Raw genomic sequence first — 24,234 nt, 5'->3', positions numbered from 1 at the left:
CTCACTTTAATCTACACAGTTCAGTTGCTGGGGTACCTCACTGTAATCCATACTACAGTCGCAGATATCTCACTGTAATCCACATTGTACAGTCACTTGGATACCTCACTGTTCCCTACATTCTCTGTGCTAAGTTTCATTATATTCTCCTTGATTCGGCTGGAATTGTCTAATACCTCTCCAATTGCACATTTTTGCTTGCTTGACCCTAAAAAATAAATTCAATTCTAAGTGAAGTGTGACCATTCAAATTGCAAACCGCTGAGCAATTGCGTTACAGTGGTTCCCAGTTTTGCATAGCATCAATTAAAAAAAAATCATCTTCGCACTTCAACATTTTAATGGCTTTACTGTTGCCTATATCTGTTATTATCCTGCTGCTTATCTTCAACGCCAGATTTGCATTTATCTCAACATCTGTGGCTTTGCCCTTGATTTTTGGGGTCTGCATATCTTGACATTCTTTCTCAAATATTTGTAGCATTTGTGCTTGATTTCCATCCTTTATAACTCTAAAACCCATTGCTTTGACAAAGCTTTTGTCTCCTCCGCTAATATGTCCCGTTTGTGAGAATTTGGAGATGTTTTGAGACAGAGTTGCCATACTAATGCGTTTCTGCCAGTTGGCTGAAACTGTAAGACAATTGCATCATGGCCTCTGGAAGTTTAGAAACAGCCTACAGCTAATTGAGGACATGTGCTGTGTAGACACTGTGACAAGGCAAGGAACACAACAGTAGACTTCGGGGCAGCTCTTCTAGTTGTCCAGCTGTTAGTGAGGAGGATTTGCTGGGTCAACTGGATAATATGCACCTTTATCATTTCCTTTGCCTAGTTTGATGCCTGTTAGTTGAGGGCCTTGTCAGACGGCAGCTAAGAGTCAACCACCATTGCTGTCGACCTGCAGCCACTTATAGGCCAGACCAGATAAGAATGTCAGGTTTCTCTACCTGAAGGATGTTAATGACAGGATTAGTATTTCATGGTCACTACAACTGAAGCTAGTCTTTTTATTCCAGATTAATTCAATAATTGCATTTAGATTTGTCTCTGGAGCATTGGTTTGAGTCTCTGGATTGCTGGACTGGAAACATTATCATTATACCACTAGCTATCTTTGTGGCAACAGCAAATTTGGATCTGTGACTTTCTGTCTCGTCATCCACGTCTTTGATAACTATGGTGATGAGGTAAAGTTCCAGCACACATTCTTTCTGGATGACACTGAGCCAAATTCTGTCAGTGAAAGTACTTGTCCATTGTTCCCTGCTCTCCATCCCTGGTTGCTCAGTATGCTTCCTAAGTCAATAATTCTATTTATTAAAATTTAGCTACAATCCTGTATTATCTCGCGCCCTCTGCAAACCCATACAAATCATATCTATAGCTATTTCATTATAAGTTTGGGTCTGGAATACACTGCTGGGAAGTCTAATAGACATGGAGTCAAATGCAGCACTTAAAAGGGCAATGGAGTATTCTTCCTATTTGAACAATGATCTAATTTTTAAGAATATGGTGAAAGGTAGAATAATGGCACTAAGACATGAAGCTTGTTTGGAGTGCCAGTGTGGACATAATGGACTGAATGGCCTCCTTCTGCACCCTAATACCCTGTAATTTACTTCAGTCAGCTGTTTAAAATATTCATTTGGATTTATCAGACCTGACCTACTCTTTACAAATCCATGCTACCGCTCTCTGATCCACTGAAAAGTTTCAATGTGTTCACTCATCCTTGCTTTAATTAGAGACTCTAGGCATTTCCTGACAGCAGGTGTTAAGTAAACACCTTTGATTGTTTGGCTTCTCCCTCTCACTTTTCTTCAATAGCGATTGGATTTCATTGTAGAGTTATACTGCACCGAAACAGATCCTTTGATCCAAGTTGTACATGCCAACTGAATTTTGTAAGTTAAACTAATCCCAAGTGTCTGCATTTGCCCTATATCCTTCCAAATCTTTTCTATTCACGTACTTGTCCAACTGTACCTGCATCTACCACTTCCTCTGGCAGTTCATCTCCAGACGCTAACTACCTTCTGTGTGAAACCATTGCCCCTCAAGTCCCTTTTAAATTTTTCTCCTCTGACCTTAAGAATATTCCCCTTATGATTTTATAAATATCTATAAGGTCAGCCCTCAACCTCTTATTTTCTAGTGAAAAAAAGTCCCAGCCTGTGCTTATAACTCAAGCCCTCCATTCTCAGCAACAGTAACTCTTTTCTGAACCCTCTCCAATTCAATAATATCCTTTCTACAGCAGGGCAACCAGAACTGTGCACAGTCGTTCAAAAGTCTCACTAATGGTCCATACGACCTAAATATGACATCTCAACTCAATGAGAACCACGAGAGCAGGGTGAACTCCCCTGCTCTTCTTTAAAATTGTAATGGAATATTTTACTTCTGCCTGGATTTCCCTTTAATGTGTTATCTGAAAGATGGCCTCTCTGAAAGTGCAAATCCCTCAGCATTGAACTGCAGTATCAGCCTGGGGTATATAGTTACGTTTCTGGAGTGTTTGAACTGGAGGTGATTATGTGATCCAGTGTGTCAAATGAAATCTTGTTTTTTATTTACTCAGCGGATGTAGATGTCCCTAGTTAGACCAGCATTTCTTGCCCAGAGGGCAGTTAAGAGTCAACCACATTGATGTGGATTTGGAGAGTCACATGCAGGTCAGGTCAGGATGACAGATTTCTTTTTGTAAAGGACATTCGTGAACCCCATGAATTTTTCCCATAGTCAACAATGGCTTCCCGGTCATCATTAAATTGTTAACTCCAAATTCTTTCTTGAATTCAAATTCCGCCACTTCCAGGTCCTCAGAGCATTAGCTAAGTTTCTGGATTGATAGTCTAGCGATAATGCCTCAAGACCATTGCCTCCCCAATGTTCTTTTCAAGTTCTTTGCATCTTTATGGTGTTTGTGCAAAGGTGGGTTCTCAGTAAATGTATGAGACTGCGTTAGTCCTCTTTTTTTCAGGAAATCTAGGCTTTAAATTATGGTGCCATCAGAGGAGTAAATGACTTGTTATATAATACAAACATATTTTAAAGCATTTAGTAAGAAAGCAAACCCAATAAAGCAGCAGAATTAGAATGAAAATTCAGAGTTTTTGATTTAAGAGTCACTAAGTTAAGCCTGATTTGGAGATGCCGGTGTTGGACTGGGGTGTACGAAGTTAAAAATCACAACACCAGGTTATAGTCCAACAGGTTGCTCCGAAATCTAAGGTGCTTCCAATTAAACCTCTTGGACTATAACCTGGTGTTGTGATTTTTAACTTAATCCTAACTCTGTGTATGCAATGATTTGCTTTTTCAAAGACTGCATCTAAAGGGTTGCACTTAAATATGGCTGCTGTACAACCTGGATTTACCCATTCATGCAAGCTGTCAAAATTAAGTCCATTTACTCTGGCTACTTAAAAGAGAGCTTAGCAAACTGAGTGTGAAATAATCCACCTCAGGAGGGCAGTGCTGCCCAAATTTCATGCGATTTACTGACCGTTTGCAACTCGGTTGGAGATTCCTGAATCCATTAGAGGTGAATGTCCTTTTTGAAAGGCAGCCCTTCTTCACATCCCACCAAAGACTTGGAGAGATCCCAGGAAATAAGCGCGACTCATGGTTCTCAGTAGCTACTTGTGGTATTGTTCGGTAAAATGCAAGTTTTGTCTCTCTTTCTGAGGCTCTATCCGTTTCGCTATTGCACTCTTTCAATGCTGTTGCTAACTGACTGACAGTGTCTGTCTTTTTCATTATTTTTCTCGTTTTCTGCTAGTATGTGCTCTGTTATTCTTTTCTCCTTTTAGCGTGTACATTTTGACTGAGTCTTAAATTTTTGTTACACTTTGTGCTGTTTTGCCTAATGCTGTACATTTCTGAGTGCTCAAGTACCTTATCGTTTTGTGCTGTTTGTGCACTTCACACTGGAGTATTGTATGTTTTGTGCTGTACATGTGTTAATGAACATTTTGCACCTAATGTTTGCTCATTATGCTTCAGACTGCATGCGTTGCAGTATGTGTTATACATTTTGTACTATGTATGAGTGACTGTTTCATGCTGTGCAGATGAGAGATGAGGGAGATACACTGTATTCAATTCCATTGTCAAGGAGTATGTACAGGTAGATCTTGGATAGAGAAATTGAACTTTGGAACGTAAGAGGTCTCTTGTTCATGTGTCTGGACGTCACAGACAAGGCGGGCATTATTGCCCATCCTGAATTGACTGATATGTGGCCTTCTGTATTTGGACATGGTCTGCTTCATTATTTGAGTTGCAAATGGTGCTGAACATTATGCAGTCATCAGTGAAAAACTCAATTTCTGATCTTATGATGGAAGGAATAACATGAATGAAGCGTGTGCAGATGGCTGGATGGAGGATAGTGTCATGAGGAACTTCTTAAGATGTGACCTGGAGCTGAGATGACAGACCTTCAACAACACAACCATCTCCCTTTGTGTAGGCGTGACTCTGACCAGCTGAAAGTTTTCCTATTGTCTTTGATTTTGCTAGGGCTTGTTGATTCCCACTTGGTCAAACACAGCCTTGATGTCAAGTGTTGTCACACTCACCTCCCCTCTGGAATTCAGCTCTTTTGTCCATGTTTGAACCAAGGCTGTAATGAGATCAGGAGCTAAGTGGCCCTGCGGTACCCAAACTGGGCATCACTGAGCAGCTGCTGCTTGAAAGCATGGTTGATGACACCTTCCATTGCTTTCCTGATGATTGACAGCAGACTGATGGGGTGGTAATTGCTGAGCTCGATTTGTCCTGCATTATTCTACAGAGCATATCTGGGCAATTTTCCACATTTTCAGGTAGATACTAGTACTGTAGCTGTATTTGAACAGCTTGGCTTGGGGAGTGGCAAGTTCTGGATTCATGTCTTCAGTACTACTGCCAGAATATTATAGGGCCCCAAAGCCTTTGCAGTCTCCAGTGCCATCAACCATTTCTTGATGCCACGTGGAGTGAATCAAATTGACTGAACACTGGCATCTGTGATACTTGGGATTATTGGCAGAGGCTGAAATGGATCATTAACTCAGCATCTCTGGCTGAAGCTTGTTGCAAATGCTTCAGCCTTACCTTTTGTGCTGATGTGCAGGGCTCTTCCATCCTTGATGATGGGGATATTTGTGGAGTCTTCTCCTCCAGCGAATTGTTTAAATAGCTGTCGATCTTGATAGTTGACTGTGGCTGAATTGCAGGGGTTACATTTGACCTGTTGGTTATGGAATTGCTTAACTTGCCACTTAGCACAGTGTTAGAGCCGTGCAGCACGATGGAGGGTGTTCTCAATGTGATGATGGTCTTCTCCACAAGATCCCCTGGTCACTCCTAATGATATTGTTAAATATAGCTGCATCTGCAAAAGGTAGTTTGTTAAGGACTAAGACAGAGGTTTTTCTGTTCTGTTAGTTATGTCATCATCTGTCAAAAACTCAGTCTAGCAGTTATGTTCTTAAGAACTCGATCAGCTCAGTCACTTATAGTGCTACTGAGCCACTCTTGTTGATGGATTTTTGAAGTTCCCCACCCAGAGTACATTCTGTGCCCTCACCACCCTTGGTGCTTCCTCCAAGTCTTGCTCAACATAGAAAAACAACTAGTTCATCATATGTGGGAGGGCAGTATGTAGTAATCAGCGAGAGGTTTCATTGCCCTGACGCCATGAGACTTCACGGCGTGTGGAGTCAATGTTGAGGCAGGATCAGCTCAAGCAAATCAAAAAAGATTATAAGAAATATCGAAAATATTTGAACAGAATGATTGTTTAAGTCAGTCCAAGGCTCCCAAGGTAAGTAGATAGTTTTGTATAATCATTAAAAATTACAAATCCAAAGTTAAAAGCAGTACTGGCAGGAGACATAACTGTTAGGAGGAAGTACATTAAATTCCCAGAGTGGAACTTGTATTCTAACAATTAAGAAAAAGCAAGTTACCTGTTAAAGGTGAAATGTAATACTTTCTTGAGAGTTCCTGTTTACTTAATGTTAGATTTGAAGATTACTCTTAGAATTTCAGTGTGTACAATAAAACTTTCTGATTCGATATGTGGGCGTACTTACTAGAGGAGGTGCAAACTTGACCTACTCTTGGGAAATAAGGCAGGGCAGGTGACTGAGGTGTCAGTTGGGGGAGCACCTTGTGGCCAGCGACCATAATTCTTTTAGTTTTAAAATAATGATGGAAAAGGATAGATTGGATCTAAAAGTTGAAATTCTAAATTGGAAGAAGGCAAGAACTTTCAAAAGCTGAGTTGGGGTAGATGTTCGCATGCAAAGGGACGGCTGGAAAATGGGAAGCCTTCAAAAATGAGAACGAGAGTCCAGAGACAGTATATTCCTATGGGTGAAAGGAAAGGCTGATAGGTGTAGGGAAAGCTAGATGACTAGAGAAATTCAGCTTTTGGTTAAGAAAAAGAAGGAAACACATGTCAGATATGGACAGAAGAGATCGAGTGAATCCTTAGAGTATAAAGGCAATAGGAGTATGCTTAAGAGGGAAGTTAGGAGGGCAAAAAGGGGACATGAGATAGCTTTGGCAAATAGGGTCAAGGAGAATCCAAAGGGATTTTATAAAGACATTAAGGACAAAAGGGTAACATGGGCGAGAATAGATCCCCTCAAAGCTCAACAAGACACTCCATGTCCAACTTTTTCTCACAGGGTGGTGCATGTATGGAATAAGCTGCCTGAGGAAATGGTGGAGGCTGGTACAATTACAGCATTTAAAAGGCAACTAGATTGTTATATGAAGGAAGGGTTCAGAGGGTTATGGGCCAAGTGTTAGCAAATGGGACTAGATTAGGTTAGGATAACTGGTCCACATGGAAGAGTTGGACCGGAGGGTTTGTTTCCATGCTGTACATCTCTACAACTCTAATTTTCTTTCCAACTTGTGATTTTAATTAGATATAGCTAGTCTTCATGCACTGGAGATAAGGAATCTTTCTAGGGATATCTATTTTTTTAAAAAGCTCTTCCTTTGGTCAACTTCAGGGATTTTTATTCTGTGGGGACCTTGTATGACTCAAATTTCAGTGGCACACCATTGATACAAGCTTAATCTCAATGTCTTGACTTTGAGAGTCCACTAGGAACTAGTAACTCTGTAATTGTCATCAAGTATAAGCTCAATTCCTTAACCAAAAGGGAATTAAATACAGTAAGGATTGCTCAATTAATTTTCTTCTCCATCAGATGAACATTTTAAAAAATAACACCGTGTAGAGAGACATGCTGGCCGTTGAGGTCAGGGATAGATGTTTGATTACTCTAGGTCAAGTCGGCATAAGGAGAGAGGAAGTGTTGGGTATTCAAAAAGGCATTAAGGTGGACAAGTCTCCAGGACCAGATGGGATCTATCCCAGGTTACTGAGGGAAGGGAGAGAGGCAATAGCTGAGGCTTTAACAGATAACTTTGCAGCATCCTTGAAAACGGGGGAGGTCCCAGAGGACTGGAGAATTGCTAATGTTGTCCCCTTGTTTAAGAAGGGTACCTAGGATAATCCAGGTAATTACAGACCTGTGAGCCTGATGTCAGTGGTAGGGAAGCTACTTCAGAAGATACTAAGGGATAGGATATTATACCCATTTGGAGGAAAATGGGCTTATCAGTGTTAGGCGGCAGCATGGTTTTGGGGAGGTCATGTCTTACAAACGTAACAAAATTATTTGAAGATGTGACAAAGTTGATTAAAGAGGGAAGGGATGTAAGTGTCATATACATGGACTTTAGTAAGGCATTTGATAAGGTTCCCCATGGTAGGCTGTCGAAGAAGGTGAAGTTGCATGGGGTCCAGGGTGTTTGAGCTAGATGGATAGAGAACTGGTTGGGATCAACACATAGAAAGTAGTAGGGGAAGGGAGCTTCTCAAAATGGAGACCTCTGACCAGTGTCCTATGGGATCCATGCTGGGACCACTATTGTTTGTGATATACATAAATGATCTGGAGGAAGCTGTAGGTTGCCTCATTAGCAAGTTTGCAGGTGACACTAAGATTGATGGAGTAGCAGATATTGAAGGGGACTGTCCGAGAATACAGCAGAATGTAGATAGATTGGAAAGTTGGGCAGAGAAATGGCAGATGGAGTTCAATCCCAACAAATGCAAGGTGTTGCATTTTGGAAGATGCAATTCCAGAGTGAACTATACTTCAAATGGAAAAGTCCTGGGGAAAATTGATGTACAGAGATATCTGGGTGTTCATATCCATTGTGCCCTTAAGGTGGCAACGCAGGTCAGGAGAGTTATCAAGAAGGCTTATGGCATGCTTTCCTTCATTGGATAGGGTATTGAGTACAAGAGTTGGCAGGCCATGTTACAATTGTATAAGACTTTGGTTTGGACACATTTGGAATACTGCATACAGATCTGGTCACCACATTTACCAAAAGGATGTGGATGCTTTGGAGAGGGTGCAGAGGAGGTTCACCAGGATGTTGCCTGGTATGGAGGGCACTAGCTATGAAGTGAGGTTGAGTAGATTAGGATTATTTTCATTGGAAAGAAGGCAGTTGAGGAGGGAACCTGATTGAGGCCTACAAAAGCATGAGGGGTGTAGATAGATTGGATAGCAAGAAACTTTTTCCCCCGAGTGGGGGACTCAATTACTTGGGGTCACGAATTCAAAGTGAAAGGGGAAAAGTTTCAAGGAGATGTACATGGAGACTTGTTTATGCAGAGGGTGATGTGTGCCTGGAATGCGTTGCCAGCGGAGATGGTAGGGGCGGGAATGATAGCGTCATCTAAGAAATATCTAGACAGATACATGAATGGACAGGAAGCAAAGGGATACAGATCCTTAGAAAATAGGTGGCAGATTTAGATAGAGGATAGGGATTGGCACAGGCTTGGAGGGCTGAAGGGCCTGATCCTGCACTGTAATATTCTTTGACTCTCAGGGCACTCCCTCCCGACTGTATAGCACTGTTCCAACACCTCTGCTAGGTCTGTCCTGCCATTGGGACAGATCATACCCAGCGATGGTGATGGTATCATTCTGAGTATGACTGTCGAGCTGTTGCTCTCAGATGTTGATGAGGAGGACCCTTGCTGGGCCCTAGGTTGCTTGGGCGGTCTGTTCTGGTTTCATTCTTGTTTTTAGACCTTTTAGCAATTGAGTCTAATTTACTAGCTTGCTTAGCTATTTCCGAAACCATTTCAGAATCAGTCACATTGTTGTGAGTTATATATAGGCAAAAGTAAGGGTGGCAGTTTTCCTTCTCTTAAAGAGTGCTAATAAAGAAGTTTTTTTTACAATGGTTGACAGTAGTTTTGAGGTAAACATTGGACCATCTTTTAAATCCAGATTTATTCACTGAATATCAATACCACTAGCTGCTCTGGTCGGATTTGAACTCCTATCCCCAGAGCCTTGATCTCTTATTCTTAGTTTGCTACTATTTCTTAACTGCATTAATGACCTTAGCACAGGGCAGAAGAAGCATTTTGTGTTTATTCCAATGAAACACTTGATATATTCAATTCAGGTTCCAGCTGGAGGAGCACCCCTTCATTTTAAATTGTGAATAAACAAAATTACCTATCTGGTTTTGTCAGAACAGTCTATTCCTATAGTCTTGCGAGGGTCTACTTTTATTTGCTTCAAATTTCCAAGAGGGCTTTACTGCATGACTGTCAATTTGTGTTTCATATTGATAGAGTAAATATTGAGGAACTGCGTAACAGTCCTAGCTGTTGTGATTGACGTTGTTAAATTGGAAGAAACGTCCAGCAAACGTATTGAAAAATGTTTCTTCTACATAGGAATAAAATGTAAATGGAGACTTTTATTGGTTCTGACATTATCTACTGTGTATATTTCTATTCTTGTCAAATTTAACCTTTGCAGTGATGATAGCAAATCATAAATATTTTATTCTCCTGGATGAACTACGGATCATTTGGGAGGCTGAGGGGGTAATTGAGAGGAGTTACCGGGAGTTGGTCACTCCTAAGGCTCAGGACAAGGATAGATGGGTTACAGCTAGGGGGAGGAAAGAGGACAGACAGACAGTGCAGAGACCCCCTGTGGACATTCCCCTCAGCAATAAGTATACCATTTTGGATACTGCTGGGGGGATGACCTACCAGAGGAAAGCCATAGCAGTCAGTTCTCTGGAACTGAGCCTGACATTGTGGCAAAGAAGGGAAGGGGGCAGAATAGAAAAGTACTCGTGGTAGGGGACTCGATAGTTAGGGGAATCGACAGGAGATTTTGTGGTCAGGATCGGGATTCCTGGAAGGTATGTTGCCTCCCTGGTGCCAGATTAGATTAGATTAGATTAGATTACTTACAGTGTGGAAACAGGCCCTTCGGCCCAACAAGTCCACACCGAACCTCCGAAGCGCAACCCACCCATACCCCTACATCGACATCTACCCCTTGCCTAACACTACGGGCAATTTAGCATGGCCAATTCACCTGACCTGCACATCTTTGGAGTGTGGGAGGAAACCGGAGCACCCAGAGGAAACCCACGCAGACACGGGGAGAATGTGCAAACTCCACACAGTCAGTCACCTGAGTCAGGAATTGAACCCGGGTCTCTGGCGCTGTGAGGCAGCAGTGCTAACCACTGTGCCACCGTGCCGCCAGGGTCCAGGATGTCTCTGATCGGGTGAAAAAGGTTCTAAAAGGGGAGGGCGAACAGCCAGAAATTGTGTTACATATTGGCACTAATGATATAACCAGGAAAAGGATCGAAGACATAAAAAGTGATTTCAGGGAGTTAGGATGGAAGCTGCAAAGCAGGACGAACAGAGTAGTGTTCTCTAGTTTACTACCGGTGCCACGAGATAGTGAGGTGAGGAACAGGGAGTGGGTGCAGCTTAACACATGGCTGCGCAGCTGGTGTAGGAGGGAGGGCTTCAGATATGTAGATAATTGGGGTGCCTTCTGAGGAAGGTGGGACCTGGACAAGAAGGACGGGTTGCATCTGAACTGGAAGGGGACCAATATCCTGGTTTGCTCGAGTAGTTTGAGAGGGTTTAAACTCGTATGGCAGTGGGGTGGGAACCCGAGCTGTATACCGGAGGTGAGAGGTGCTGCAGGTGAGGCAATAGCAAGAGGTAGACCAGCTAGTGGGAAGGCTTTTCCTGGGAAGGAACCAAGGGATCAGTTAAAGTGTGTTTGCTTTAACGCAAGGAGTATCAGGAATAAAAATGACGAACTTAGAGCATGGATCAGTACCTGGTGCTATGATGTTATGGCCATAACAGAGACATGGGTTTCTCAGGGGCAGGAACGGTTGCTGGATGTTCCAGGGTTTAGAGCATTTAGAAAGAATAGGGAGGGGGGGAAAGAGGAGGGGGTGTAGCACTACTAATCAGAGAGGGTATCACAGCTACAGAAGCTTCCATTGTCGAGGAAGATCTGCCTTACCGAGTCGGTATGGGTGGAAATTAGGAACAGCAAGGGAGCAGTCACCTCTTTAGGGGTTTACTACAGGCCCCCCAATAGCAGCAGCAAGATGGAAGAAAGCATAGGTTGGCAGATATTGGAAAAGTGTGGACGTAGTAGGGTTGTTGTAATGGGTGACTTTAACTTTCCCAATATTGATTGGAACCTCCTTCGAGCAGAAGATTTGAATGGAGCTGTTTTTGTAAGGTGTGTTCAGGAGGGTTTCCTAACTCAGTACGTTGACAGGCCGACGAGGAGAGAGGCCATTCTAGACTTGGTGCTTGGAAACAAGCCGGGGCAGGTATCAGATCTTGTGGTGGGAGAGCATTTTGGTGATAGTGACCACAACTGCCTCACATTGCTATGGAGAAGGAGAGGATTAGGCAAAATGGGAGGGTATTTAACTGGGGAAGAGGAAACTATGATGTGATTAGACATGAGTTAGGAAACATGGATTGGGAGCAATTGTTCCATGGTAAAGGCACGATAGACATGTGGAGACTGTTTAAGGAACAGTTGTTGCAAGTGATGAATAAATATGTCCCTCTGAGACAGGCAAGAAGTGGTAAGATAAAGGAACCTTGGATGACGAGAGCGGTGGAGCTTCTCGTCAAAAGGAAAAAGGTAGCTTACATAAGGTGGAGGAAGCTAGGGTCAAGCTCAGCTCGAGAGGATTACAGGCAGGCGAGAAAGAAGCTGAAAAGTGGTCTGAGGAGAGCCAGGAGGGGGTACGAGTAAGGCTTGGCAGAACGGATTAGGGAAAACACAAAGGCTTTTTACACTTATGTGAGGAATAAGAGAATGGTCAAAGAAAGAGTAGGGCCAGGGATAGCATAGGGAATTTGTGTGTGGAGTCTGAGAAGGTAGGGGAGGCCCTAAATGAGTTTTTTGCTTCTGTCTTTACGAAAGAAATGAACTTTGTAGTGAATGAAACTTTTGAAGAGCAGGTGGGCATGCTGGAATGGATAAGAGATAGAGGAAGCTGATGTGCTGAAAATTTTGTTAAACATTAAGATTGATAAGTCGCCAGGCCCGGACCAGATTTGTCCTCGGCTGCTTTGGGAAACGAGAAATACAATTGCTTCGCCACTTGCGAAGATCTTTTCATCCTCGCTCTCCACTGGAGTTGTACCTGAGGACTGGAGAGAGGCAAATGTAATTCCTCTCTTCAAGAAAGGAAATAGGGGAATCCCCGGCAATTACAGACCAGTCAGTCTCACGTCTGTCATCTGCAAGATGTTAGAAAGGATTCTGAGGGATAGGATTTATGACCATCTGGGAGAGCATGGCTTGGTTGAATGCAGTCAAGATGGCTTTGTGAGGGGCAGGTCATGCCTCACAAACCTTATTGAGTTCTTTGAGGATGTGACTAGAAAAGTTGATGAGGGTCGAGCTGTGGATGTGGTGTATATGGACTTCAGCAAGGCATTTGATAAGGTTCCCCATGGTAGGCTCACTCAGAAGATCAGGAGGCATGGGATTCAGGGGAACATAGCTGTCTGGATACAGAATTGGCTGGCCAACAGAAGACAGCAAGTGGTAGTAGATGGAAAATATTCTGCCTGGAAGTCTGTGGTGAGTAGTGTTCCACAGGGCTCTGTACTTGGGCCTCTACTGTTTGTAATTTTTATTAATGACTTGGATGAGGGGATTGAAGGATGGGTCAGCAAGTTTGCAGATGACACAAAGGTTGGAGGTGTCGTTGGCAGTATAGAGGGCTGTTGTAGGCTGCAGTGGGACATTGACAGAATGCAGAGATGGGCTGAGAGGTGGCAGATAGAGTTCAACCTGGATAAATGCGAGGTGATGCATTTTGGAAGGTCGAATTTGAAAGCTGAGTACAGGATTAAGGATAGGATTCTTGGCAGCGTGGAGGAACAGAGGGATCTTGGTGTGCAGGTACATAAATCCCTTAAAATGACCATCCAACTAGACAGGGTTGTTAAGAAAGCATATGATGTTTTGCCTTTCATTAACAGGGGGATTGAGTTTAAGTCGTGAGGTCTTGTTGCAGCTCTATAAAACTTTGGTTAGACCGCACTTGGAATACTGCGTCCAGTTCTGGTCGCCCTATTATAGGAAAGATGTGGATGCTTTGGAGAGGGTTAAGAGGAGGTTTACCAGGATACTGCCTGGACTGGAGGGCTTATCTTATGAAGAGAGGTTGACTAAGCTCGGACTTTTTTCATTGGAGAAAAGGAAGAGGAGAGGGGATCTAATTGAGGTATACAAGATAATGAGAGGCATAGATAGAGTCGATAGCCAGAGACTATTTCCCAGGGCAGACATGACATACATGAGGGGTCATAGTTTTAAGCTGGTTGGAGGAAAGTATAGAGGGGATGTCAGAGGCGGGTTCTTTACACAGAGAGTTGTGAGAGCATGGAATGCGTTGCCAGCAGCAGTTGTGGAAGCAAGGTCATTGGGGACATTTAAGAGACTACTGGACATGCATATGGTCACAGAAATGTGAGGGTGCATGCATGAGGATCAGTGGTCGGCACAACATCGTGGGCTGAAGGGCCTGTTCTTAGCTGTACTGTTCTATGTTCTATGTTCTATAAAGCAAGTTGTGCAGTGGCAGGAAGCTTTGGTAACATTGACCCATTGATTATTTGCTTAAGACTTTGAAATTTGAAGATATCATTTTTTTAAATGCCCTCATGAAATTTCTGTTTCATTTTGAGCAATTACCATCTTTGTTCAACAAAATATTTCAATTGAAGTCTGCTATTCTAACTGCCCTGCCAGAAACTATTGTAACATAATTTGGCCCACTCAAGAACGAGTGTAATGTCTCAATTAATCACACAGTAAAAAACCTAGTCTAGATCTTCATAAACTTGTGGACATGCAAGCTTTGGGTCTGAAGTGAAAATACGTCCTGCTTGGACCTAGCCATTGTGCCATCCCATCGGCTTCTTTTTCTTAAGATGTTATAGGATAATCTCAAATACTGCTCTTAATAGTCATCTTCCTTGCTCTCCTTTGTGAATCAGCACTTTCCCACTGTAAATAAATGAACTCAGATAGGTATAGTAAGAAACTGTAATTATCTTGGTGTATAACATTATTCAACTTGCTGCTTTTCTTACCTTGTGTCATGACTTGAAAGTCTACTCTGCCTCACAGCGCCAGGGACCTGGGTTCAATTCCCGCCTCAGGCGACTGACTGTGTGGAGTTTGCACATTCTTCCCGTGTCTGCGTGGGTTTCCTCTGGGTGCTCCGGTTTCCTCCCACAGTCCGAAAATGTGCAGGTTAGGTGAATTGGCCATGCTAAATTGCCCGTAGTGTTAGGTAAGGGGTAAATGTAGGGGTATGGGTGGGTTGCGCTTCGGCGGGTCGGTGTGGACTTGTTGGGCTGAAGGACCTGTTTCCACACTGTAATGTAATCTAATCTCTGTTTATTTGTAATAAGAGAGAAATGGTTGAGCGTAGCAGGTTCAGCCACACGTGTGGAGAGAGAAACAGAGTTCACAGTGTTTCAGGCTTTCATAAGAATTGCGAAGTATGAGAAAAGGTTTTGAGGAGAGTGAAATGGAAAGGGTGTGGAAATAAAAAGGGAAGGACTGGGATAAGATGGAAGAAGCGACAAAATAATTAAGTGACATAGTTAAAGAGAATGCTAATAGAGCAGGTATATTTGGCAAAGTAATGAACAGTTGCCATCCAAATTCAAAGTTAAGACCAAAAATGCAAAGAAAATGAGACAAAATGGTGTGGTGGGTGTAGAGATTATGATCTGAAAGCACTAAACTCCATGCTGAATCAGAAGCTGCAAGTTGTAAAATGAAAGATGAGGTATTGTTCCTCCAGCTCGCGTTGAGCTTCTTTGGAATGCTGCAGCAGGCTGACAGAATAGAGGTAGACAGCATGGAAACAAACCCTTCAATCCAACTTGTTCATGCCAACCACATTTTCCAAATTAAACTAGTATCACTTGTCTATGTTTGGCCCATGTCCGCCTAAATCTTTCCTATTCATGTACCTGTTCAAATCTCTTTTAAATGTTATAACTGCACCTGCATCCACCACTTCCTCTGGCAGTTCAGTCCATATATGAGCACATATGAAAAATGTTCTCCTCACATGCCCTTTAACCTTTCTCCCCTCACCTTGAAAATATGCCCCCACTGTAGGGATAAGAGTTTTGCTATTCATTTTACCTATATCCCTCATGATTTTATAAATCTTTGTAATCCTCTCTGAACTGCCTCCAAAACACTTGCACCCCTCTTAAATGAAGTGACCAATCCCACCCTGGTCTCACCAGTGCATTGCATAGAGGATACAGAGCATCCTACTTTTGTATTCAATTCCCATCACGATAAATGATAACGTTATATTAGCTTTCCTAAAGACTTGTGGTACCTGCATGATTCCTTTTGTAGTTAATGCTGGGAGTAATATGTGCAGTTCTCACACTGCAGGAAGGGTGGGATTGCACTGTCCGGGACGCAGAGGAGATTTCCCAGGATGGAACATTTCCGTGACAAAATAGGCTAGATAAACTTGGGTCATTTCCTGTGGGGAGAGATTGGGGGAGAGGGGGAACCTGATAGCGGTGTATAAGATTATGAGGAAGGATTGAGCAGGGTGGGCTTTTATCTGCGAAAGTTTAGAAAAAGAAGAGGTGACTTGATTGAAACAGAAAATCTTCAAGGGTGTTAATAAGGTGGGGGTGGGGAGGATGTTTCTTCTTGTGGGAGAATCTAGAGCAAGTGATCACTCTTCTAAAAAATAAGGGGTTGTCCATTCAAACATAGTCTTTTTTTTTCCTAAGGTTCGTAAGTCATACCAAATGCCTTCTCCACTATCCTATCTACCTGTGACACTTGCTTTCTAGGAGCTATGAACCTGTACTCCAGGGTGTCTTTGTTCAGCAACACTCCCCAGCACCTTACCATTAAGTGTATAAGATTAGATTCCCTCCAGTATGGAAACAGCCTTTAGCCCAACAAATCCACACCAACCCTCTGCAGAGTAACCCACCCAGACCCATTTCCCTCTGACTATAGCAACTTCACCTGACCTGCCCATCTTTGGACTGGGGGAGGAAACCCATGCAGACACGGGGCGAGTGTGCAAACTTGTCACAGACAGTCACCCGAGGTTGGAATCAAACCCAGATCGCTGGTGCTGTGAGGCATCGGTGCTAACCTAAAAAGTCCTGCTAAGATTTGCTTTCCCAAAATGCAGCACCTCTGATCCCGAAAAGATGGTGGAAGCTGACTACTTGAGTATTTTTAAGCCAAAGTACGTAGATTCTTGTTAAATAAGGGAGTGAAAGGTTATCCAGGGAGTTGGGAATATAGATTTGAGGTCACAATCAGATCCTTTATGATCTTATTGAAGGGCAGAGCAGGATCGAGGGGCTGACCAGCTGAAACCTACTCCTGATTCATATGTTTGTAAAAATCATGATGCAAATTTATCATGTGTTCCTTGGTGCAATGCCAGAAGTGAAAGTACACTGTAAGATTCTCGCAAGTGTGATAGAGACCAGATAATGTTTTTGTCAATGTTGTGTTGTACTATGATTTAATATCATAAGACTGCTAATTCTGGTATTTTTTAGTGCCACAAGCTATTCACTGTCCTGATCGCTGTGATTATTGTTGCATTTTACTTGCTCCATTTATTTCCAGGCCTCAAAAATGGTTCATTTTGGTCCAAAAGCACAAGAGATTTTTCTTTCTTTTTCAGTCGGAAGGCAAAGATCACGCAGGTATTAGTGACACGATGTATGAAGTGGTGTCCTTGCAAAAGCAGTCTGAGAGAGATGGAACTGCTCCTGCTGCAACCGGCTTTATGCTGTACCATGGGAGGCAAGCCAGTGTGACCCTCTCCCCTCAGGATGATAAGGATGATGAAGGTACGTGACAAGGTTTAGAAAAACATACTGTTCCTGAACAGAACTCGTTTATTTCAACAAAATCATTGCACAAGCCATTAAACAGCTGATACGCATTCATGTGCTATATTTTCGTATGGATGCTGCTGGAGACTATTGAAAGTTAGAGATCCCTGCCCTTTCACTCAGAATTTAACGTGTAAAAAAAAATGCAGCTTTCATTCTAGCTATCATATTGTCTTCGAGCAGTGTTGACTAATACTTTAGCCATGAACTATATGTGGATAACTGTGTCTCTAATCTTTAAATATAAGAATAAGTACCAGATGTAATGTTTGATTGCATGATCTCTACATTTGCATGATATGTGCTTGTGAAATTAATGCTTGTGCGTATGTTGGCAGTATAATGGGAGGAAAAGCACAGGGTTTGTTTCCTTCACTTGTTGTGATTGCTTTACGTCTTTGGTTACTGACTTGCATTAGATGTTTGTTAAATTACTCTAGCTGGCCAATTGACCAAGTTATGGTGGTGTTTTTTTTAACGTTGAATGAGAGCTATGAGTGCTGTTGATCAGAAAGGTGTCAGGGATTGCTTTATGGAATCATCATTTACTGGAATGGATATCCAGTGGTGGTTCACTGCAAGCTGCTCCCATGACAGTACAGGCCAGTTTAAAAAAAAAGCCGAACTATCCGTACCCATCGCAGAAAGGTCAGGTTGTTGCAGCAGCAACAGTGCTGCACAATCCCATGTTGTTGTAACAAATATTCCACCACCTTTTTAATCTTTCTTCATGGCCATCTGAAAGAAGACTTCAAACGTGTTCCACTTTCTTCAAATGTCGATTGAAAAGAGCCCTTAACTGAGCAGGGCAAATGATCTCCTCTTTTCCCAGCTTTCTGCATTTCAATAATTTTGAAATTGATCTTTGCTCCCTAAATCATTCTTGCACTTGGTTCTACTCCAAGAACAATACAGTAATAACTAATACAATGCTGTTCAACTGATGCAAAGATTTAATCTGGGAATTACTTTTATCTTCATTGGTCTAATCAATGTAGGCACTCGTGGTGATCAGTTCAGTGAATCACAGTCCAGTTTAGAAACCCTGAGTAAACTCCTGTACAGTTTTTGTTGTCCCTTTATCCAGATGATTATAGTAACTGAATTTCAATTAGCCTAATTAACTCAGGAGATTGTGCTGATGTTTTTGGTGTATCACACTCCACATCAGAAAGCTCAGTAGGCTCCACCAAAAAACATGCTTCATAAAGAATAAAATCTAAAATTATATGAAAAAAAGAACCTGAGACGACTTCTGATGTCTGAGCCATCATTTCTTGTTCAACCATGATGACGAACAGATTATCTGCTCACTATCATATTGTGTCTGTGGGACCTGGCTGTGTGCACCAGTTAATGACTGCATTGTTATAACAGTGGCTTCTTTTATAAAGCATGAAATGGCTGCAAAGCTGCTTCAGGGAACATCTTGAGATTACAGAGGTTGTTATTGAATTGCAAGATCTTTCTTTTCCTTCCTTTCATCCTTACTAATTCCTTTCAAAATATTTCTGATTGTAATGGGCAGCTTAATCTCTTGGTATATCGTCAAGGCAAACCTTTTTGAAAGGATACCTCCATTGTGGACCAACCGAGATCAGTGTCCTCATGTGGGTCATTCTTGAAAATGTCTTTTAGCTACACAAAGCACAAGTGAGAAAATATTACGATTTATATTTAATCAGTTTGACATTTGCATGTGCTAAGGTGCACTTGAGTCACAGTGAGCGCAACAACCTTTCTGACCATGGGACTCCTCGAGGTTCTTCCTAGTCTGTTATTTTTAACACGTTAATTAAGTAGTCATTCTGGTATGGAATTGGAATGCTCCGATGATACAGTCATGATAAGCCCTCAGTGTGATGAGCAGATCCAAGGATATGAGCCGTTTCATTGTGCACAATCTTGTTACCTGTTCAATTATGCATTACCTTAGGTTTATCTTGATTAAAAATCCATCTGCCATTCCTGTGCCCATCTGCTAAATTAGTCCACATGAATATCAATTTAGTCTCCTTACCTGGTCACATTCCTGTACAGCTCATTATAAAATCATTCCTCTGTGGAATTCTGCTGTTTCCTGTACCATAGGCAAGAGCTATTTTTATCGGGAATAATGAATCAGCATCTGAATATCATTGTTGGGAGAACCAAAGTTACTAGCGTGTTGGCAAATTGTACTTCAAAATAAAGTTATTGATTGCATAATGCCATGCTGAAATCTTGTATTAGAACAATTTTCCTTTATGCAAACAAAACAGAATTTCACAGAGGAATGTCTTTTTTTTTACTGTAGGCTGCAACTTGTAGTAGGAAAAAGAGAGTTTTTGATATTAGTGATGTGAATAGTTTATGGGAATTGTGTCTTGTGAGTCTGGTCAATGCTCCATTGTTGAGGGATTTGCATTGAATTGTAGTATAAGTTTAACAAATCCCAAGTTTATGGACGGCAGTCGGATTTGAGAGTGCGATAAGGAAGGATCAAGCTCTCTTGTCAAAAGGCAAGGTTAAGATTGGGGACTGATGCATACAAAATGGACTCAATAAGTTAAGGCTAGAGTTTTGCTTGAGACCAAGTCAAACTAACAGAACAAGGAAAAATAAGTTAGTGAAAAGTGGATTGAAAACTTTCTTCACACAGGTAAATAAATGATTGGAATGATCTATCAGAAGAGGAGGGAAATTATACATGTAAAAGAGGTTCCATTATGTAATTGAACAATAGGTTGGGTAACAGGGAGATACAATGGAATGAACTTTATAAGCAAGAGACTTTTAAAATTGTTAGTCTTTTCAGATGTTGTTGTAAAATCTAAGATCGTGCAAACCCCTCCACCGCTTCTGGCTTCTTAAAAGGGCTCTTACAGTCAGCAGCGAGCTCTGTTTTAAAATTAAGTCACCATTTTAGGATAGAGATGAGGGGAACTTGTTTCTGTGTGATGTTGGAGCAGCCTGCTTCAGAAGGCAGTGCAGTCAAGGTAATATTCGTTTCTTGTTTGGCCAGGGAATTGGAAGTTATTAGGGAATAGATGTGGATGTAGAATTTGAAAAACAAACAGATCAACCTTGAGCCTTTTGAATGGAGGTGCAGGCTCAATGGGCTGACTGGCCTACTTCTGTTAATTTGTGCATATGCTGCAAATCAAGAAATGCAACATGCTTCCATAGCCTTTACCACATGCTGCAATTTCTTGTAAGTTACAGTCTACTACTTAACTCATGATGAGAATGAAAGCCAGTCTATTCTGAGATTTCTTGCTGGCTTTTTGGTTTTTTTGATCACAAAAATCCCTGACTTAATCTCCAGAGCATAGTTGTTCAGCAAAGCAATTTACAAGCAAGAACAATTTTTCTTGCTATTATTACTCTGCCTCTTTCAATAGACTTGGGAAGTGCAATGCATATTCATTTACATGGTAATTCAAGTAGGAAGAACATGCTGACTCTGATCTGTCACCGCCGGAGTGGATGGAATGTAATCAGTACGCTGTAGCCACTGGTGCATATCTGCAATGTCACCTGCAGTTCTTCAAAAAGAGAATTATCTTTGGAACTTAGCTCTTCCCACTCTCCACAACCTTGTGCCCTACTCCTGCCAGCTTGCAGTGCCGTTCTCTCACATTACTGTCGGCAGACAGTGGACTTTTTCTTTCTGCAAACCAGTAACGTTGGGAATTCCAAATACACTGGTAGCACATTCACATCAACCATGGCAATCCAATTCTGCTTGAACCTCAACTCCAATTTATTATTTAGATTAGATTAGATTAGATTACTTACAGTGTGGAAACAGGCCCTTTGGCCCAACAAGTCCACACCACCCCGCTGAAGCGCAACCCACCCATACCCCTACATCAACCCCTTACCTAACACTACGGGCAATTTAGCATGGCAAATTCACCTGACCTGCACATCTTTGGACTGTGGGAGGAAACCGGAGCACCCGGAGGAAACCCACGCAGACACGGGGAGAACGTGCAAACTCCACACAGTCAGTCGCCTGAGGCGGGAAATGAACCCGGGTCTCTGGCACTGTGAGGCAGCAGTGCTAACCACTGTGCCACCGTGCCGCCCACCATTTTGAATGTTCATCTTTCATTTAAGACCTCCAATGTGATCGAGGAGGGAGTTCCAATTGCTACGGCCAACCTCCCACCTTAAGTATTTAAACACATGCACATGCTTGCTCTTTCCCAACTCTCATCAGCCCTTACAAACAGTCACCTCTGTTTGCTAATCTGCATGAATGCCTGTTTTAGCAGTGCCTTGATTTAGAATTCTTAGTGTTCATATCCCCTCATGTCCTTGTCCATGTCCTTTTCTGTAAACTGCATTGGCCTTACAACCTTGGGTTGTAAATCTCTTCCAGTCAGAACCAAGGAAATTGTAATGTGGACAAAGCTAGGAGAAAAATTCAACACGTAGTTTGTTCACAAAAGGGTCCAATGAGAGGGAGGAATTGAAGGAAATCAGTACCAGTAAGAAAATAATAGCATTACAATCATTGAACCCCCACTATCATCAACTTTGGTGATTACTGTAGACCAGCAACTGAAGTGGACTGATCACACAAATACTTGGGCTACAAGAGCAGGTTAAAAGCTAGGAATTGTGCAACAAGTAGCTCACCTCCTGACTCCCCAAAGCCTGTTCACCATCAACACAGCACAAGACAGAAGCATGATGAATTTTTTTTTCCACTTACCTAGATGAATGCCACTCCAGCAATACTCAAAAAGCTGGACACTGTGCAGGATTATAACAGCCTACAAGGCTGGCCTTTATATCTGGAGGACTGGAGTGTAAGGTTGCAGAAGTTATGCTGCAGCTATACAAAACCCTGGTTCGACCCCACTTGGAGTAAGCAGAGCAGATCTGGGCACCACACCTTGGCAAAGGATATATTTGTCTTGGTGGGAATGCAACATAGATTTACAAGAAGGAACCTGTAATTTTGGGGCTGATTATGAGAAGAGGTTATGTCAGTTAGGCCAGTTTTCTCTAGAATTTAGAAGGTTAAAGAAGAATCTAATCAAGGTCTTTGAGATGATATTCACAGGGTAGATAAAGATAAAATATTTTCAGTGGCCAGGGATTCTAGAACTGGGGACAGTGTCTGAGAATTAGGACCAGACCATTCAAGCGAGAGGTTAGGAAGCATGTGTACACAGAAAGGGTGGTAGATGTTTAGAATCCCTCCCACAAATGGCAGTGAATGCTGAATCAATTGTTAATTTTAAATCTGAGATAGATTTTCTTTTAAACAAAAGCATTCATGGAAATAGGCCACAAGCAGGTATATGGAAGGAGTTAGGCCATTGATCAGCCATGATCTCATTGAATGGTGGAACAGACTTGAGGGCTGAATGGCCAACCCCTGTCCCTATATTCCTGTTCCATTCACTAGTCTCAGCATGAACTCCTTTTACTAATGTACAGTGACATCATCTGCAGGATGGACTATAGCACCTCACCGAGACTCCTTCGATAGCACTTCCCAAATCCGTTACCCTTGCCCCCTTGAAGGACAAAGCACCTTGAAAGATGCACAGCAACACCAACTGCAAGTTCCTCTCCAAGCCATTCAACAACCTGATTTAGAAACAGATCGCCGAGACTTCAGTTTCAAAATCCTGCAACTCCCTCTTTAACAGCATTGTGGATCTCCCTACACCACATGGGCTGCAGTGGTTCAGAAAGTCACCTCACCACCACCACCTCCAAGGCATTTAGGGGATGGTCAGTGTATGCTGGACGAGCCAGTGACACTCCCATCCCATGAACAAATAAAATTCTAAGCTTTCAACTGCCTAGTAGCTAGCAACTCTTTGTGTAAACTGAGATAGAGAGCCATGCAATTATGGGCAGCAAGCTAAGACTGTGGAGAAGATTGATTTGGTGAGTTATGTCATCATTTTGTTGTTGAGAATACTAGGCCTTAAAGCAAAGTATGAACATAATTTGTCTCTTGAAATGGTTGTGTCTGCTCTGTAAGTTTAACTGGCCAGGGGAGAAACCACTTAGAAACCCTGAAAGACTGTTTGAATCTCTAGTCCACGACCTTGGGAACAGTTAATGAATTTTTTAAGAGGGAGAGAAATTTGTTTGCATGAGCTATGGTGCAGTCTGGCCAAGTGAGTCAAACTGATGAATTATCCATCAGAACCTCCGGTGTGGATGTTTTGGGTGATAACATTTATGAATTGAGGAATTTGCTGAGATCTCATACTGATGAGAGTGACAGGATAACCCACAGTAACTCAGCCACTGTAGTTCATTTAACATTCTCTTGCCATGATGACTGGAAATAATTTCCCACTGTTCCCTGAGTTGCCACAAATATGAAGATTTAATGAGACTACCAAAAATCCCAGTTTACCTCTGAACCGATGAGGACGGCACGGTGGCTCAGTGGTTAGCACTGCTGCCTCACAGCACCAGGGGCCCAGGTTTGATTCCCACGTCAGGGCAACTGTCTGGATGGAGTTTGTGCATTCCCTCAATGTCTGCATGGGTTTCTTCTGTGTACTCCGGTTTCCTCCCACAGTCACAAAGCTGTGTGGACGAGGTGGATTGACCATGCTGAGTAGCACATAGTGTCCAAGGATATGCAGGCTAGGTGGATTAGCCATGGGAAACGCAGGGCTACAGGGTTAGGGCAGAGGGTCTGAACGTGATGCTCTTCAGTATCGGTATGGATGCATGGCCTGCTTCCACACTGTAGGGATTCTATGATTGCTATCGGTATAAAAGCAAACCTCAGCAGGTTCCTTCTGTAACAATTTATTGTAATACTCTTAACTTTAAGAACAGTAAGAGAACAGGATTTCTAATTTATGTAGCTTACCCCTTTTAAAAATTCTCTCATGATCAATATAGTT

General features: G+C 42.3%; 1 protein-coding gene across 3 annotated transcripts in view; it reads left to right on the top strand.

Moving 5' to 3' along the window:
* LOC140479548 (rab GTPase-activating protein 1-like) overlaps positions 1-24,234 on the top strand; it is a 506,221-nt gene that overhangs the window by 145,274 nt on the left and 336,713 nt on the right. For all 3 annotated transcript variants that reach the window (XM_072573350.1, XM_072573351.1, XM_072573352.1), the window contains one exon: positions 17,140-17,308. In XM_072573350.1, the coding sequence (XP_072429451.1) occupies positions 17,140-17,308 (169 nt within the window). The remainder of the gene's footprint in view (positions 1-17,139; positions 17,309-24,234) is intronic.

The sequence above is a fragment of the Chiloscyllium punctatum genome, chromosome 7, assembly GCF_047496795.1.
Source record: "Chiloscyllium punctatum isolate Juve2018m chromosome 7, sChiPun1.3, whole genome shotgun sequence".
In the NCBI taxonomy this organism is placed as follows: Eukaryota; Metazoa; Chordata; class Chondrichthyes; order Orectolobiformes; family Hemiscylliidae; genus Chiloscyllium; species Chiloscyllium punctatum.
Note: the sequence above shows the minus strand (reverse complement) of the source record. Positions and strands in the feature narration are given on the sequence as shown.